The sequence below is a fragment of the Fistularia commersonii genome, chromosome 18 (assembly GCF_037954325.1).
Source record: "Fistularia commersonii isolate RoL2024-O1a breed Wild chromosome 18, RoL_Fcom_v1.0, whole genome shotgun sequence".
Classification (NCBI taxonomy): Eukaryota; Metazoa; Chordata; class Actinopteri; order Syngnathiformes; family Fistulariidae; genus Fistularia; species Fistularia commersonii.
In genome coordinates, this window is record NC_141301.1 from 11,976,778 (window position 1) to 11,995,576 (window position 18,799).

The window sequence follows — 18,799 nt, forward strand, 5'->3', positions numbered from 1 at the left end:
AGAAGTTGAGTATTTTACTTAAAGGTAACCTCCAAACCAACATCTTTTCCGAGAGTTCAAGATGTTTTGTTGCATGCAGAAATATAATTTCATTTCTCTGCAGTTCATTGATTTAAAAAAAAACAACATATTTTGTTTATACATACTATAATGGCAAAAAAAAAAAAAAAAAAGTTATTTCCAGTGTTAATTCATTTCAAGTTTCAAAAAGTGGTAAAAGTTGCTGACCCCTGCAATGAGAGGATTATTGGAGACCCTAAATTAACCAGACATATGAATGAATGAATGAATGTATGGCTGTGTGTGTCTATATGTGGAAGATAAGATAGATCATGAATAATGAATAAATGCATGAATATATGATTGGATAATTGAGCATAAAAAGAGCCGTTAGCATCTTGATAGTCAGTAGTATAGCCTGGAGTTGTTTATTCAATATATTCAATATGCATATTTATATATTATTCAATAAATAATACAATATGTTCAATATATTATTCAATTATAAACCGCGTATGCGAAAGACCGAATAATGAACATATGCTTTATTAGCTGGTGACACAAATGTTTTCGTTTTGTTTTTTTTTGTTCTCATTGCAGCAGCAGCAGCTGTCGGCAACGATAACAGGTATACGAAAATTAATTTCTCGATGCGAGCCCCCCGACGAAAATCTGCCGGATGTCTCATCCGAGCGCAGTGAAAACAAGCTGGCGTAGCATTTCGTTCCTGGGAGAAAAAAAAAAAAACAAGTCACACTGAATAATATATCACCGTGCACTCCTCACCGCGCACGCTGCTGCTGCTCGTAAGCTACTGCGTGGAGGCGCAGGGCGAGACCTACAACATCAGCCCACTGGCGCAATACTTAGCACAATAAAGATTATACATTCTTAAGTGGTGCATTGAAAACAATTCTGAATTACAAATACAAAATCCAACCGCTATTAGACAACCAATGGAATTTCGAATGAACCCCTTTGAATGATTTATATGCAATTATAAACTCAATCAGTGAAGGATTGGAGGGGTTAGCGCTTCTGCCTCACAAGGAGAAGGTTTTCCTGTATGGATTCTACGCGTCCTCCCCGTCTCTGCGAAGCTTTCTTCCCACGGTCTTAACACATGCAGTGGGTTCATTGAGGACCCTTAATGGACTAGACGTGGTCAACGGTCCAAATTTGGCGTGTAAATGAAAGTCTGTCTCTATATGTTGCCCTGAGATTGACTCCCAGTCTAGGAGGAACGCGACTCTCACCCAGTGACAGCCCGGAATCGGCCCCGGCCCTTTGCAACCATGAGTGAAGCGGAATAGATCATGAATGTTTGAATCAATTGAGTCGCTTTATTTTATTTCTTTTAAATGAATACACTGGCATTGAGTTTTTGACTATTAAAGGACCAGACACTATCTTAATGCACATATTAAGGCCCGGTTGTTCTTTCTCATCATGAAGCCCATGGATAAACAGCTGCATGCATTAGTTTATGGGAGTTCTGGTACACTGTGAGCTTTTCTTGTATTTTTTTTCCCCATCCTGCAAAACATGGCATTGCTAAGGCGGTGAAACATACTGACTCATTCCAACACCATTTCTTTTATAATATGTATCTCCAGCAGTGGCAGGCAGTGCATTTTACACCTAGGCCTTCAGTAGTGCTCCGTATCACTCCACCCCCCAATAATTAGTTTACGGCTAAAAAAAAAACCCTCTGATTAAGCAGAAATGCAGTATAAAGAGAGGTGCATCGCAGATGGATAACTCGTGTAGTGTTAAAATTCACACGCGGGAATGCATCGCGTGACGACAAAGGGATGCCCAACTTTGACCTCTTCCATTGACTACCCCTGCATGTAATTGCACCCCAAGTGCCCAAATTCCAAGAGTGTGTAAAACAAGTCATTACTAGGATGTAAACTCAAATGTTGAGGCGATGGTATAAAATGACCGCGCACCCCTGACTCGGAGCCAGAACCTCCTCACCTGCACATCCGCTGGACGCATCTCAGCAGGTGTCCAGAGAGGGTGAACCATTCTCCCGGTGTGACTTTCATTCTGGCCCGGTATATCTCGTAAGACTATTTCCTGACTTTGAATAAACCATTCTTACTTGATCACTTCCTGACCATTGTGACGTTTTCCACTAAATGAAATCTGAGCACACCAGGACAAAGTCCAGTCCCGTGGCGGGAGCCACAAAAACAGACAGCAACCACAATAAATGCCTTTATAGCAAACAGCTGCGACACATAAAAAGCACTAATCATAACCTTAAAAACTTGCAGTATTATCCAAGAAAATAGCAGCATTTTACTCGCTAAAAATTCTGATCTTTCGTAGACAAAATCCATCCTCCTTTCTCTCCGCAAAAACAGTTCAATTATTCTGTCATACAGATTATCCGTGCGCTTCAGCTCCAAGCACGCCCAGCAATACAATTTGCAGTGTACCTCGGAGTCTGTGAGCCAGGGGTACCGGTCATAGTTCGGGGCTTGAAAATATCGGACAAATCCTTTTCCTGGTTGTGACAGGTTCGCTAGCTTAGGAGTTGCCAGACCTTTCTTTACTATGTCCAGCTTTTCTTCAAAACTCCATCTAGAAAATGGCTTCAACATTATATTAGCAACTGAATCTGTTTCTTCTCCTCCTGCAGCCATTGTGGCTTGAAAAAAACTATATTAAACAAACACACCTATATTTCTGTTCGCAGCTCGCGCCAATACACTAGTCCACTGTCTAACTATCCAATCAGAGGGTGTGAATATGCTGACGTTGCCGTAGCCTGCTAGAAGGCTTTGATGTCGCCAACTCAAAATCTGATTGCTTTAAGCAACAGCGTCATCAGCACTTATTTTTTTGTATAAAGGGCAAGCAGAACTGATTGCGCAGCCCCCCACCCCACCAGGCAGATTTCTTTGACTTTGACCCTGCCTGGCAACAGATGATGGCTGAAATGTGATTGGTTAAATGCTGTAATATGATAATGCATGTCTGGAAGCGGCACAACCAGGGGAAAAGCGATGAAAGGAAGTGAACAGACCATTTGGAATTATTTAATGAGTATTCATGGACAAAATATAATTAAAATCTGTGATTCAGATATTTTTTTAGGCCAGCAGAGAAGGCCTTGCAGGCCCTGATAGCCCACCACTGATTTTTTTTGTCTGACTGAATCGTAGTAAACAGTCATAACTGGCATAGTAATTAGGATCTAATAGATGGGGTGTGATGTGGGTGGCCACAAATGGCTCTTTGCAACGAGTGAATGTGTTTTTCAGACTTAATCACATATGAAGGGATTTCTGACCCCAAGGCATATTTTCCTCCAGACTTGTTCACTTCAAGTGTGTCGCACAACACACTGTGAAAAACAACAACATGGAATAACACGTTATGCTCACATTAATCCTGTCAAAAAAATAAGGGGTGTTTCAAAGTTGGCTTTTTGGAGCCCAATCAGTCTTTCAAATGAAATTACCAGCACATTCAATAAACAAGGCACAGCAGAGAGCTGTGCATTTCCTGGTGATTGCAGCAGCAGCCTAATGAAAAAGGTCATCTTATGCGCCAAGGTTATTTGATAAGCTCTTTCCTGTAAGAAAAGAAACAACCAACATTGTCATGGCAGCATCTCATGGCTATTGCAGCCCCCTGCACTCAGCTCTGTCCAAAGGTCTACTCCTAATCAAAGATGACATGCAATATTTCTTCCCCTCTGCAGTGCTCTAGAACCTATTTAAATGTTGAACTGATGAGGAAAGTAATTATAAGGCGGGCGGGGGGAGGGGAGGGGGGGCTAATACCAACTCAGCTCATCAAGTCTCTCTTTTCATCCATCGCAGTTACACAGCAGTCGCGATGCCGATGCTGTACAACACTCGCTACAGTTCCAGGAGACGGGTCACAGTAATGATCTCTGTAGTCTGGGTGCTGTCTTTTGCCATATCGTGTCCCCTGTTGTTTGGCCTGAATAACACAGGTAAGATAACAGTACTGAACACGCATGGGCTCAATCCGTGTGCAATATATTCGTTAGAAATATGGAGTGCAGAATGCCAGAGCGAGGGATGCTGTCAAGTTGGAGCAAATATCCGTCAGGGACCGTATTTTGCAAAGATGCATTCGAGAGATTATAATCTTAAAATGGAGACGCTGGTTGCAGATCCCTTCTTTGAGAGGGCTAAGGATTTTGAAAGAGAATTAGTGAGGATAAGGGTTTCTGGTTGTTTCCGACCAACTCCTGCACCTCTGTGATCTCCACTAAGAACTTTTCAATTTTCCAACCGGGTTTTTAAAGTGATCTTTGACTTTGGTTAGATAAACTGTTAGATTATGACCACAGATTGCCGCATCTGATTTGTCCGCTAAATGCATTTTCCTCAATTTACATAATGGATTTTGCAGCAAACCTTCAATTCACAGCTGCTCTGAATGTATGCGGGGGGAAAACAGGCCGGTGCTTCAATGGAGAGGCTGCACAACCCCGAGTTAAAAATAAACGTATATACCCATACGTAAATGGAATATATATTTTTAAATAGCATTCATATCCCCTGCAATGACTCCAAAAGTGTAGCAGAAATATAAACTGATCTAAATGAATAGCGCTTGAAGGGATCAGCAATCTGCACTTTCCATTGATGCAGATCACAGAAAAAGCCTTATTGAATAAAAGGTTAAATGTCTGGGAGCCTCAAGCAGGTCAGGTTGCCTCGTTGTACCATGAAATATACCATAACCTGCAGGTCTGAAAATCTTGATTCTGATCGCAAATTGTCCATTTTATGCTATGAATGTGTCTAATAGTCACATTTCGGATGAAACAGCATGCATTCTAATACCTTTATTCACATTGTGCTTATCTCCACAGCGACTCGTGATGAGTCTCTCTGTGTGATCGCCAATCCGGCCTTTGTGGTATACTCCTCCATTGTGTCCTTCTATGTTCCCTTCATCATCACTCTGCTGGTTTATGTGCAAATTTATGTGGTCCTGAGGAAGCGCAGAAAACGTGTAAATACAAAACCAAAGCAGCGTATCTCTCGAGCTGCCGAACCTGATTTGCCCACTTCACTGAAGGTGAGCGTCTGTTAACATTTTCTATCCTCTTTATGACCATGGTTATATCTTGAGTGTTAAACTTGATTGTAACCTACATTTGAAATGGGATATTTATCCTCCTGCACCTTATGCACATTTCATTATTTTCAAGCCCGGAAAACAATATAAAGTCCCGTTTTATGGACAAACACAATGTAATGTAACAGGGTGCTTTAAAAGTAAACGTTTCAATTTGTTCATTTCTTTGAGAAGCCATAGCAAAGCCTAACCTTGGGCATTTTAAACACTATTTCAGCAATATACGCAATTAGCGGAGGCACTGTATAAGCTGCAGCTTATGGAGCATTTTCACCACAATGTTTAATTGATTGCATGAGTGTCAAAAGCTGTCTCATAACACGAGTAATAATTCCCTGGAATGACCTTTTGCATTTCTGTTATTGATCTTACTAATGTATTGAAAATCACTTGGCGCTGCAGGAGGAAATATGTTCTACAAGTATGATTACAACGTCATTCACTTTAATGCGCGGCTTTACCCTGCGTGCATTTGTGGATGTGTTTATTTGAGTGCACGTTTGTGTCTGAGCCAGTAGTGCTTGGGGTTCGCGGAAACCATATCAAATGGTCTGTTAAGTCATTACATGGCCCTATCAGCAAATAAACCGATGGGGGAAAAAAACAATCATAATGGGGTAAAATGATATACTTCCCCTAGAGCTGTTAATTGTTGCACGAGTTTTTTTTTCATCACTTTAAAATGATCTTCAACATTATTAAATCCATTGCGAACGTACGCCATATTAGATTTCTGCACAGTCAGCTTAATGGGGTGGACGCTTAGCTGTAATTGAAACACAGATCAGATTTTTTGCAAACCTGTGCTAGAAAGACAGAGAGCTTCATTTGTTGCGGTTAGAAAGGTAGGCCCTCCGTCGGTGGGGCCTCGACACTGTAGCCTTCGCTTCCTCGACACAGTTCTTTTCATTTCAGGATAAATGCACTCATCCAGAGGATGTGCGGTTGTGCACCGTGATTGTCAAGTCTAATGGGAGTTTTCCTGTCAGCAAGAAGAAAGTGGTGAGTTGCTCCTTTTTTATATATGTATGATATATATATATATATATATATATATATATATATATATATATTTTTTTTTTTTTTTTTTTTTTTTTTAGTTTTGTGTTTGTGATACTGTTCTAAGAAGTCGAAAATAACATCATTTGTAGAAGTGAGAAAGTCACTTTGAATTCATCGCAGTGGAGATGATACGGCACGTCTGGAAGTTAACGGCTCCACTGATACTGAAAGGCTTGTTTGTTCAAAGAAACCGACTTGGAAATAAAATGTAACTCTTATTGAAGTTGAATTGTAGTTTTAAACTACCCTCGCGTCACAACTTCAGGATGCTGAGGTTGGTGGGAGACATAGAAGAAGACCAGAGAGGAGATTTATGGATGGAAGGAAAACGGATGTGAAGTTGATGAGAGACGAGGACGCAGAAAAAAGGGGTTTAGATGGATGGAGATGATTCACTGTTGCGATCCCTGAAGGGAGCTGTGAAAGGAAAAAAAGACAAAAAAATACATCAACCAGTGTAGTTCGCATGTTTTGTGATAATTGAGATGTTCGCAGGTTCACTTTCTGCAGGTAGTCCTTCATCCAATACCTTTATGCTAACTAAAACAATGAGATGTACAACATCTAAGTTATGAGTCTCAATTTTCTTTTAAATCATGCTATCAATAAATAGAGGCGTTGAATTGGGATTTTTTTATGCTACATCAGTGTGGTTGCCCTAGCTCGGGTTCACTGGGACAATAGTTGGGAACACACTGGTTTTCCCCTGTAAATTATTCAGCAAGGTGTCACTTTGAGGCTTCCCTCCATTTCTCAAGAGAAATGTTTTGCTTGAAATGTTCACTCCTTTTAATTTGTCCACAGGCGTAGCCTAAAATGAATGACAAAGGCACGATTGTTTTTATCTATAAATGTGTTCCTCTTCCACCTGACCTTGCCCAGATCTTTATTAAAGATGTCACCAACGAGGGGGAGGATCTGGAACTGGATGAGCTGAACAACAGTGGCAGCAGCCATAAACACAGGCAGCAGGCGCAGTGTACCCTCGGAGAAACTCCAGCCACAAGCCACCAGCTATTGATGCCCGCCAAGGCCAACGCTAGCCCCAGCTCCTTACCGCCCACACCCCCCGAGGAGGGCCAGAAAGCGGAAAAAAATGGAGATACTTCCCAGGAGCCCCTTGGGGATCAAGCACAAGTTGTGGCCAGAGCATTCCAGACACAGGCCTTACCTAATGGGAAGACTCAGACATCTGTGAAAACCTTGAGCAAGAGAAAAATCTCACAGCAAAAGGAGAAGAAGGCCACTCAAATGTTGGCTATCGTCCTAGGCAAGTAGATTTTTGTGGACGGGATCTTTTTCTTTTTAACATTTCAAATTTTGAATATGTCTACGGGAATTTGGTAAGTTGCCCTCACAGAGCAGGTCCAAGGTTCGATTCTGAACGGGGGTCTTTTCTGTGTGAACTCTACATGTTCCTTCTGGTTCTGTATGCAATAATAATAACATGCAATAATAGTTGGATTCTCCTAATTTCCAAGATATGGCATTTAGAGGGTGAATGGTTTTTTTGTCTCTGTATGTGGCCCTGTGATAGGCTGGTAAAAAAAAAAAATGCCTCTCCGCCAATGCGGCTACGATAGGTTCCGATAGGAGTAGCGATATCGATGAATATATTAATGAAATATGAAATCACTGAAATATATGGCACAATCACATTACCAATATCAAACAAAGATCTTCTTCCACGTCAAATGTTTCTTTTTTTTTATCATTATTTTTGACAAGAAGCTAACATCACAATGAAAATTTTCAGGGACTCCTGAGCCATGTTTTCCTTTCTTAATATTAATTTCTTTGTATTTCACCCAAAATAACTCTGGCGGTGATACGGTGAAAGCAAAGGACTGATTGTTGTACTTTCTTTTTCACACTAAACTTCCACCCACATTCGGGTGTCTGAAACAAAAGTCGTCTTCTTCTTTCTCGCGTAGGTTTTTGCTAATTTTTCCATTTCTCTCCTCTCCTCAGGTGTATTCATCATATGCTGGCTACCATTTTTCATTACGCACATCTTGAACACCCACTGCACAAAATGCAAGGTTCCCGCTGAGATGTACAATGCTTTTACTTGGCTGGGCTACGTGAATAGTGCCGTAAATCCTATCATATACACCACATTTAATGTTGAGTTCAGAAAAGCGTTCATTAAGATCTTGCACTGCTAAACAGCAGTATCACTTGTCTGGACAGACTGAGGGAGGAGTGATGAATACAGTCATCTCTTCTTGCAAATACCTCATCCTGCAAAGGAAAACAGATCCCAGGGGGGAAAACCGCGGTCTGCTTTTTAAAGTCATGAAGCCGAGTGACTGAAAAGCTATCGGTGTCTTACAGGACGGCGTTTTGGCTTTACATGTGAATCGTTTGTGGAGTCACGTTCTCCGAATCACTGAATGTAAAACAAGAAATGTCTGTAACTATGACTTGTTATATCGAGAGAAGAAAAATGTAATGTTGCTCTCTGAAAATCATTGTGCTCGTCACGTACGGAATCATCTGTGTATATCACACACATAGAAGTTGCAAACTGCTATTTATTGTGTGTGGGAATTTATGGTTTGATGATGAGCATTTTATTTATTTTTATTTTGCAAAACCTATAAATATCAAGTCAGTGTTCATTGCAGTGTTAATGCTGATATGTGAGCTTCTTGAAATCTGTCCCTAATTGGAATGTGTGAAAATGGCAAAAGACTATTGTGGCCTCTTGCTGTATGCTGTGGCTACTTCAGTAGCCACATATTTGCAATTTTATAAATTGAAAAGACAGTTCTATCATAATTATCATTACTATTGTTCTTAATTGTTGTACAGGTGTATAGGTTTTCGTAACACATTCCGTGTGATTATAGGCCTGCGATGGAAATGTGATGCATGCTACACTGCTCTTCTACTCTCCGGAAGCTTCTTTTGAAATGTATGTTTAGCAAAAATATCGGAAGATGTCCAATAAAGTAATGAAACACAGTATAGTGCCATATGAATATCGGTTCTCGCTTTGTGCATTCAGAAACAGCCATAAACGACCGGTCACTATTCTCGACTCTCTTGTCCGAAACTCAGTATCGGGCTGCAGTTTGAGTGATGTTGTTAACTGGAAGTCGTTCTGAACGCCGCCGCAGTGGAGATGTTTGGCCAGAAACTAACAACCCTGTATGTGGACTGTCTAGCCTTGAGGTATAATCGCGTGGATGTTTGCGTCCCCAGGGGCTGCTCCCTGCGGCCTTTTACAAAGTGAGAGGGAGAGTGAGGTGACCTGAAATAAAAAGTTAGAGCAATAAATTTGTGTGTATTTGTTTTGAGAAATGCAACTTGAGTTCATTTTTTTTTTTTTTTGTGGGGCCGGGGGGGGGTGTTATTTCATTTCTATATTTCTGTAAAACAGAGATGGAATATTTTATTGACAAGAAAATATATTAACATCACCTACTGTGTCAGTAATACCAGAGGAGTAAAAGTGCTCAAATCACAAAACTACGGCCTCTATATATGACTTCGAACATTTGCTTTTCTAAAGTGGAGTCTTTGTGGAAACTGTTGTTGTGACATGCGTTGTATCAACCAGTGCTGTGTGAAATCATTTTTGGGAGAAAACTTCAGATTTACAACTGAAAATAAATATTCAAGACAAGAACGTTACAGTGTATGTTGTGTCATGCAGCCAGAAAGCACGTTCTATGCATTCATTTCTGTTTAGTGCCCAAGAGAGGCCTTATACAGTTCACAAGTTGTATCTTGACCTCAAAAGACCAGGAGGAAGCTAGACACCATCATCGGACAGAAATGCTGCATCTGCATACTAACCTCCTCTTATCTGTGGAGGCTACACCATGCATTCGAACCTGCCATGCAGATCCCACATTTAATGGTGTTTGCATCAAAAAAACCTTCATTTATAGAAGAAACACTGGTTCAGATTTAACCAATATCCCTTACAAAAATGAAAGTAAATTATAATATGGCTGTTGCAGATTGCATGGTCTCCACTTAGATATGATAAGATAAACTTTATTGATCCCCAAAGGGGAAATTCTTTTGTCAGAGCAGCATAGCAAGTGTCAATAAATATGAATATAACTACAAGTAGAGAGACAATAAGAAGATAGCAAAAGACATCCATAAATAAATAGACAGACAGCAGAAAGAACAACAAGGATAAGAATGGACAACAGAATGGAAAAAGACAATATAGAACAAAAAAAAAAAAAAAAATATATATATATATATATATATGTGTATATATATATATATATATATATGTATATGTATATAGTACTTTCACACCTTTAAAGCACTTTACTCTAGATTGCATTTGCCCATTCACACACACTCACGTATTAATTGCTGCAGAACTTCCATGCAAGGTGCTAAACAGGCCACTGGGAGCAACTTGGGGATCAGCGTCTCGCCCAAGGACACTGAGGCACGCAGACAGGAGCAGCCACGGATCTGACTGCCAGCCTTCCAATTGGACGACCTCTCTTCTAACTGAGCCATAGCCACCCCGTTAAAGGTATCTTCAGTTGTTTCCTTTTGTGAAAGGTAATGATTATTTATTGGTTCTTTGCCAAAGAGCATTACCATTGCTAACCCATTACAGAGATAACCGTGACCTCCGCTGACCTCTGCACCTTCCAGGCCATAGGGACTAGCAAAAGCTGCAGCATTTCAGATCCTCCTGCATGTTTCTCATAACTTGCTGGAAGCCCAAGCGCTATGGTAAGAAAACACCGTCCAAGCTACCAGAGTCCCAATTGTTTTTAATCTGTCAAAGCAACAATACATCTATCCCTGTATTACTGTAAAAATAACCAAATGAATGCAGTAACATTCCCCTCGGCACAAAGAAAAGGCAAATTTAAACTTGCAACACAAAATGTGTGATTCCTTCCCTTTATCTTTTCTGAAAACCAACAACGTTGCCGTACTAACAACAACGCTGCTGGTTTATACCAGGTTCTGCTCCTTCCACTGACTCTCTCCCGGCTCAAAGTGACGGATTCGATGTGCTTGGCGACACAGCTTAATGGGCCAACACAATCTCAGAGGACATTTGGATTCTGTTTGGCCCCCCGGCAAATGCTGTAACAATGAAGTTGTCATCATCAAAAAAGGGACCCGTTGTTTTAAATTTAAAGAAAATAGGAAAACCCGTGCCACCTACTTCAGTGCACATGATCAATTGGGCCACTAAGAATTAAAAATAATATTTTAGTAAGCAGCAAAAAGGCTCACAGAAATCGAGTCATTTATCTCATAGTAACCTGGTTTATGTTTCTCCTCTGCCTACATCTATATATGATCCTTACGGCTGCTCTCAGCTAAATATGGATCAGGCCCAGTCTTATGTGTCACACATACATATGGTATTCCATTATAAAATCCCAGTGGATTATTTCAGAGGCCAGGATTCTGGACCAGTACCGGCCGTCTATGAAATATCCCTTCGCTTTCTCTGGTTTCATATTGACTATTAAATCATTGACATTGACATCTTTAGACTGAGTCATTTTTAATGTGATTATATATTGATTTATTCTCCGGCTGAATAGCTAGCCAAATAAAATATGGTCCATCAAGGACAAATGATTAAATGAATTGTGTCTATATAATATTTTTAATTATTTTATATTTGTTCTTTAATTTTTTAAGAAGCTCTTTTCAAAATACTGAATCGTTTGGAATGAGATAATCGTATATATGTGGCGGCAGTAACAAGCTCTTTCTTTTAATTCAGTAAGTTTACAGAGGCACTCTATTCCCACCTGTAATCCTTTTTTGATTAGATCAGTCAGTATTGCAGCTCACCGTGTCATTTCCCCTGCACTACCTTTCATCTGTGAGTTCGGATTTGACTCTCTGTCTTGTTTCTGCAGCAAGGCAAAGACCGTATTGGTGAGAAACCAGATAACCTTGGCGGTCATGTGAGCACGTGGAGGGGATTCTGCAGCACGCAAAACACGGCCTCCGAGGGGACAGACCTCCTCCAGTGCGTCTCCTCCCTCTCTTCCCCCCCTTCAATCTGCGGTGAGTGTTTTTATCTCATCACCTTTGCTCATGCCCTGATGTTGAGCTTGGTGACAGGCATGTCCAAAAATAGTCCCAGAGGTCAGGGAAGGAGAGTTCAAGTAAAGTTGTTTCGGGCTCGAGTCGTATTCTGGCCAGTTCTGACATGGATGTCACCGACCAAAAGATTCAGTGAACTTATTTCAATATTTTTAATACTAAAACTGGAAGAGCCTGTTGTTATGAGAATATATGAGGGCAGTTAAGAGTCCGTTTCTTGGCTGAAAAAAGCCGGCGATTAAACCACCCCAAAAATATGTCACTGTAATTTGGAGCCAGTTCTTGTCTGACAATACACAATATTGCAGAAGAAACATTATAGTGCAATAAAATATGCCAACCCAACAATTGCATTTCCAAAGATGACAGATGGCTAAGCTTTAATGACTTAAAAAAAAACCCTCAACCCGTTTCTGCAAGGCCAATACATGCGCGTGAATTAGTAGTTCTCTTGGTTGTAAGCATTAGTCTAAACATTTGCCATCTTGTGTAGTGGTTTCACCTATTTTCATTCTTAAATTTTAGGATATTATTGATATCATTGTCACAGGTTGCATCATAAACAATAAAGTCTCTCTCCACCTTTTCCTCTCATTTTCTCTCTTCCTTTCCCTCTGTCTATCGATCTCTCCGGACCTTCACAAAAACAAATAAATTACAGCTCAAACCCAGGTGGGGGGAGTTATCTGTACTGCATGTAGCAGCAAGGAGTAGATTCCTAATTAACTGGATCATGATACCTTTCCTGAATTGTTAAAATCCTCATTTATTGAAGTAGGTAGGCAGGAGAGTGTGAAGTGCTCCTGAGGATACAACAATGCATCCGAGTGAGCGGTCTTTATCAATTGTTGGTCTTGGGTCCGTTCGTATAGATGATTGGAACATATTTAATCAACAACACATCTCCAGGGCTGTGTTTCAAATGTCTTTCTACCTGCATTCTTGTGAATTTATATTCCTTTGAATCCCAAAACAACAAGCCAATGAACGTACAGTGTTCTTATCATGGTTTACCGCACAGAAGCCTGTCTTGCATTGATTAGAAGACCAAAAAAGACCGCAGTATCATACTCAGTGGAGAGATACAATCCCCACTCTCAAAAGGAACTTTTATGAGCATTAACACTCAATAGTCCGCTGACATTGATTGAATTGAATTTTGATTTTATTACACAGTTTGACAGACGAGCGCAATCTTATGGCCTGTTGTATTGTTGTGATATTCAGATGTGAAAAGATAGTGGATTTTTTTGGTGACATGGGTATCAGGGTCATCATCATCTGTTGTGTTAACATTTGTCAACCATGTGTAACTTCAGCATGTGTTTTAATTGAGTGTTTTCATTCTGCAACAACTTGCAACTTTTCCTGCTTCACCTCTACTTTTGGCTTTTTTTTTTTTGAAGCAATGCCCAGTCAGCTGAGTTATAAACTGTTCCCAGTGCATGGCTGGCTGCCTCGTTCCTAATGACTGAGCAGGTGTTTGTGACAGTGTACTCTATTCACAGCACTCACAAGAATATAGGTTGCTGAGTTGAGGCCTGCCGCTGTAGGTACCGGATTTTCTCGGTCTGCCAGACAGGATACATTTATGCATGATGGCACATATTATGATGGCTGTAAATCAGCCATTATGACTGGCTCTCGGTGTAAACAGAACATTGTTACATATGTTTCCATGGCAAAGTCCAGAAACTCTTTGAGTAAAACAGATGTCCTTGGATTAGTGCTGATGTTTCAGTTCAACTGGAGTCAATTTGAAAAGTTTCAACCCAGTTTGAGAACATTCATTAATTGCTTCATACCGCTAATCCCAGAGGATACGCTTACAAAAGATCTTCCCTTACTAACAATAAATAACAAAAATAATAACAATAAATTCTTTATTGATTCTGGAGGAAATTGAGTCGTCTCAGGTGCCCCATACAGAAAGAAATAAAATAGATGAACAGGAAGAGATTAGCGGGAATAGGTCAATAAAGATAATAAAACACATGCGGTAGCGGTAGTCGGTAGGTAGGAAGAGGTAACACCAGTAGCACGGACAGTTGCACTGTAATAATGGTTGTTCCTGCCACGTATGTTTTTTTTTTCTTTTTCTTGCATGTAAATGTATCAAGTCATACCATAATAATTTTCGTTTTTCGTCACTTTAAAACAGAAGTCCCCAACCGGTAGAAGAAAGAAAAAAGTTATCTATAATTATACGTATTTCTATTGGCATTATGCTTCCGGGGATTTTACTATGAAAAAACGTGTCACTTCCGCCTGCGTCTGGTTTGGCTAACTTTCGCCAAAATGGACCGTTAACAAAAGTCACTGGAGATGTTATTTGAAAAGTGAATATAATCAACACTAGAGGGGTTACAGGTTGCCGGCAAAAAAAAAAAAAAAAAAAAAAAAAAGTTGAATTTAAGATAAAATACCAGGAGTTCTACTTCAAACCGCGAGTTCATCGAAGCAGGTGTTTCTATGCGGGGACCGGCTAACTTCTGGCTAACGAAGTCAGGAAACCCTAAAAAAACAACTCGCCCGTTTAGAAACCAAGAACCTTCACATATCACACATTTTTAAGAGGGTTTTACACAATGACAGCAAAAGAAACAAACTGATGGAGTACACTGGACAGAAGGAACTCACAAGAGTGTGACCGTCTACCATCACCCCCAGATGGGGTCGTCTAATTGCTGGAAAGCAAGCTGAGGCTACCCGCTGAGTCCACATTATGTGAGTAGATATTTCGTGATAGTCGTTTAATAGTTTTTAAAAAGCGCATAATATAAGGTGCAGCGATTACATTTTAAATTCTGTCTGTCAGTTATTTTTTTTTTTTTATTTTTTTTTCCATTTCTACCTCAGTTAGTTCCACCCATATCTCGGTGAGTTTTAAATAAAGCAATTTACTTACACAAGTAAAGGAAATCGATTAATATTGTTGTGAAGATTGTTTTTAATTTACAAAATAACTTAACATGTGACCCAATTTACATGCTTAAATAATTACAAATACAAAATAGAATTCAAAAAATGAAACAAAAAAATTGCAACACTAAAGATGTAGTGCAACGACCCAGAACTACATATATATATATATATATATATATACACAGTATATGGAGTTGGAGCTGCTGCTGTAACAAAAAGTAATTTCCTGTTGAGGATCATTAAAGTTCTTCTGATAAATACCCTTACCTTATGAAATAAAAATCATGCAAATAAGTGAATAAAAACAATAATAGTAATAAAATGAGAAATCCAATCCCATTTTTATTAAACTCATTTTTTATTATCATTTTTAGTTCTATGAATTAATTGGACATTGCTTTACATTGAGTCAATGTGAGCTTTTCCATTGTAAGAGTTAAGATTAAATCTAGTTGTCTCATATGATAATGGTCTAGGGCAGGGGTGGGCAAAGTTTTCGGCTCAGGGGCCACATTGACTTTTTCAAATTTGACAAATGGGGCGGGTCAGCACAAGATACGATAGTTAAAAAAAAAAATTAAAAAAAATTGCCAACAGTACATATGGATTTGTCTGACATTTGTCTAGCATTTGCTTTGAAAATAAAACCAGCTTGATTTTGAAACCTCTGACGTTTGCTTGCATTTCATGCTGAAAGCGTTTTTTTCCCTTGTAGCTTCACCTCCAGGTCATTCATGTATCAGTATGTCCACAGTAAAAGCTTAATCACAAAGCCATTCAGCTGTGTCATTCAGCTCAGGAAAATTATCAAGCGTTCTGAAGTAGCTCCAAAAAGAAAATAATATCCTGTTCGAGCTGCCATATTCATCAACCCAATCATTCACATCAAGTATGAATTCTGTACCAATCCTCTGCGGGCCGGATTAAAAAGACCAACGGGCCGGATGTGGCCCGCGGGCCGTAGCTTGCCCACCCTTGGTCAGGGCACAAATAAAGTTGGGGACGATGGGGTCGCTATACGCTTATCACCACTGAAACCGCATGAATTTTTGATTCGCACTATTTTTCTCTGGCAAATCATTTGGACTCTGCCATCAGTAGCTGTGGAGAATCTGACGTTGTGTTTGAAGAGGGCTTTGAAGCAATTCGGCTTGGTGTCAATATACCGGCTCTGACGACACTCATGTGATTCTAAAAGCTCTCATCATGACCTTATGAAAATCAGTTTGTGGCTCTGAAACAGCATGAACACCTCTCCGGCAATTCAGTCATTATTGAATTACTGGCACGTTGATGAAAATTCTTGATAAGTGCTAGACTGTTTAACCCTCGGTACAACCCAAGAATAGGGATGTGGATGCTGTTTTTATAAAGTAATATTGGTACTGCTTTATATGTTCTAATATATACAGTATATGGACTATTAGACTATCTAAGGTGCTGTCCTCATTGTAAAATTATGGAAGGGTGTTCTGGAACTATACAGGGAAATAGCTGAAGGCAGACCATAGTAATGTTTTGTTGGAGCAACGGATCTGTAATGAATCTCAATCTGGTCCCTGATCCAAAGCGAGTGCTGGGACCCCGAGTGCTCTATTTTGTCAATCCCACGGGCATGACCTTTTCGGACTAACCCGTATTTCAGAAAATTTGGGTTTATCCGTTGTTTGTTCCATCTACTCTAACTCTGCCAACTGACCATTATTCGGTACGCCCACCTAACCATCATTTTTCACCTGAGTCTTTGCAATACTCTGTATTAAGCATGGTCCACTATCATTTTGAACAATATATTCAATTCGAAAGAGTATTATCTAAATCTAAGCGTGATTTATCAATCGAAAGCCTGAGGTTAGCGTCAGAGCATTTGAAGAGGCTATTAATTGTGATAGGGGTGAGAGGGAGAGACTGGAGAGCTCTCTTGCTGCCAATAGTCATAATCACATTCTTAGTGTGATAAATTCTTCTCGCTGTCCCTCCGTCTACACTTATACCTGTTTAATGTCTTCACCCTTTCCCTCCTTTGACCTTTCCTCACAGTAACAGCAGAGGCTCTGGAATTCATTCATTCATTCATTATCTATACTGCTGATCGTTCATTTAGAGCTGCAAGGTCGCCAGACCCTACCTTGAACTTGTCACCAGTCGATCACAGAGCCACAAATAGGGACATTCAACTTTTCATGATCTCCCTCACATATTTGGGCAAGTTGAAGTAGCCAATGAATCTCCTGTCTGTTGGTAGAACAGACATGGAGAGAAGATGCAAAGCCTCCTGTCGGAATCGAACCAGGGGCCTCCTTGCCGTTCGGGTGAAGCCCTAACCATCGCGTCACAGTGCTGCCCGCAGGCTCTGGAATCTTGCAACTAAATGCAAAGATAGATATGTTGTGATTGTTTTGAAACGTGTCCTCTACTGCAATGTGTGTCCAAGTCTGACAGTTCACTGTTTGCATTCACGATCCCCTGTTTATTTTCAGGCCCCTCGGCTGATCACAAGCCATTCACAACAGCACGCAAGATGAAGAAGCCCTACATGCTTCGAACACGGTGGGTGTTTTGGGCTTATGTACCACATCGCGTATGTCAGTGGTTTTTTGTTTTTTTTTGTTTTCTCCTATTAAATCTGTTTTATATCAGTCGAGTTACATAAACTAACTTGGTCCAATGTCAACGGAAATTACGAGTTTTTAGCCAATCTTTTTTCACGAATGAAACACTTGCACAGATGGCTGACGAATTAGGGAACTTTTTGGCAGATATAAACAATACAATTACACACAACAGAGCAGAGAGGGACTTGAAAAATTAAAGGGGATAGAATGTGACAAAGACGCAGGAGGAAATTGTTCAACTCCAGAAGAGCAGATAAACATTTTGTCAGTAAATGACATATGAATTAAGGCAAGGTTTTTTAAGTGAAATGTCAGCCTAAATAAAATTATTTGCAAATGTTAAATTAGGTGGACAATATTGTATATTAATTTGTTTTCCTTATAAGAAAGACCAGCATTCCAAACACAGCTGGTAGGAATCAAAATAACAATAGATTGGTGATGCAATGAAATGATCATCCTTTTGTCCTGCCAGCAATGTGTGTCCTAGCATTAAGTATGAGATTCTCCTCTGTTTGCTGTGCACCCAGACCCCATTAACGGCTTTGTGAACCAGTTATCTAAAGATTGCGATGTGAATCGCTTTGCCATCACCTTATGGGGGAGGATCGACAATATCTTTACAATTCATTTGTATTTCACAAACCACTGGAAGTGATGTTTTATCTATGCGCATAGCCCAACATAAAGGACTTTATCAACTCACTGTATCCACAAGAACTTATTTCAGCAGTCTAAAGAGGTCCTTATCTGCTTTCCTTCTGCGCCTGGATCCTGGCTCAGAAACCTGTGTGAGGGTGACAGATGACTGCTTGTCCCATCGTATTTTTTTACCTCACTGCATATAATTTCAATGGGATTTTTGCGGTTCCTTCGAAGGAGAGTTGGCCAAGTTTCATGTGACATTGCTTGCAATTTGCCATAGCTTTAGAGATCTTTTTATGGCTTTGGACGCTGTTTTTTTTTTTTTTTGAACATATCTCTTGATC

The 18,799-nt window shown here is 40.0% G+C and overlaps 1 protein-coding gene across 1 annotated transcript in view; it reads left to right on the plus strand.

Annotated features, from left to right (window-relative positions):
- Window positions 1-9,171, plus strand: part of drd2a (dopamine receptor D2a) — a 49,245-nt gene extending 40,074 nt beyond the window's left edge. Inside the window, exons 4-8 of the mRNA XM_086164600.1 lie at window positions 3,843-3,979; window positions 4,871-5,079; window positions 6,055-6,141; window positions 7,084-7,471; window positions 8,173-9,171. Of these exons, the coding sequence (XP_086020726.1) occupies window positions 3,843-3,979; window positions 4,871-5,079; window positions 6,055-6,141; window positions 7,084-7,471; window positions 8,173-8,369 (1,018 nt within the window). The 3' untranslated portion in view covers window positions 8,370-9,171. The remainder of the gene's footprint in view (window positions 1-3,842; window positions 3,980-4,870; window positions 5,080-6,054; window positions 6,142-7,083; window positions 7,472-8,172) is intronic.
- The last annotated feature ends 9,628 nt before the right edge of the window (window positions 9,172-18,799 follow it).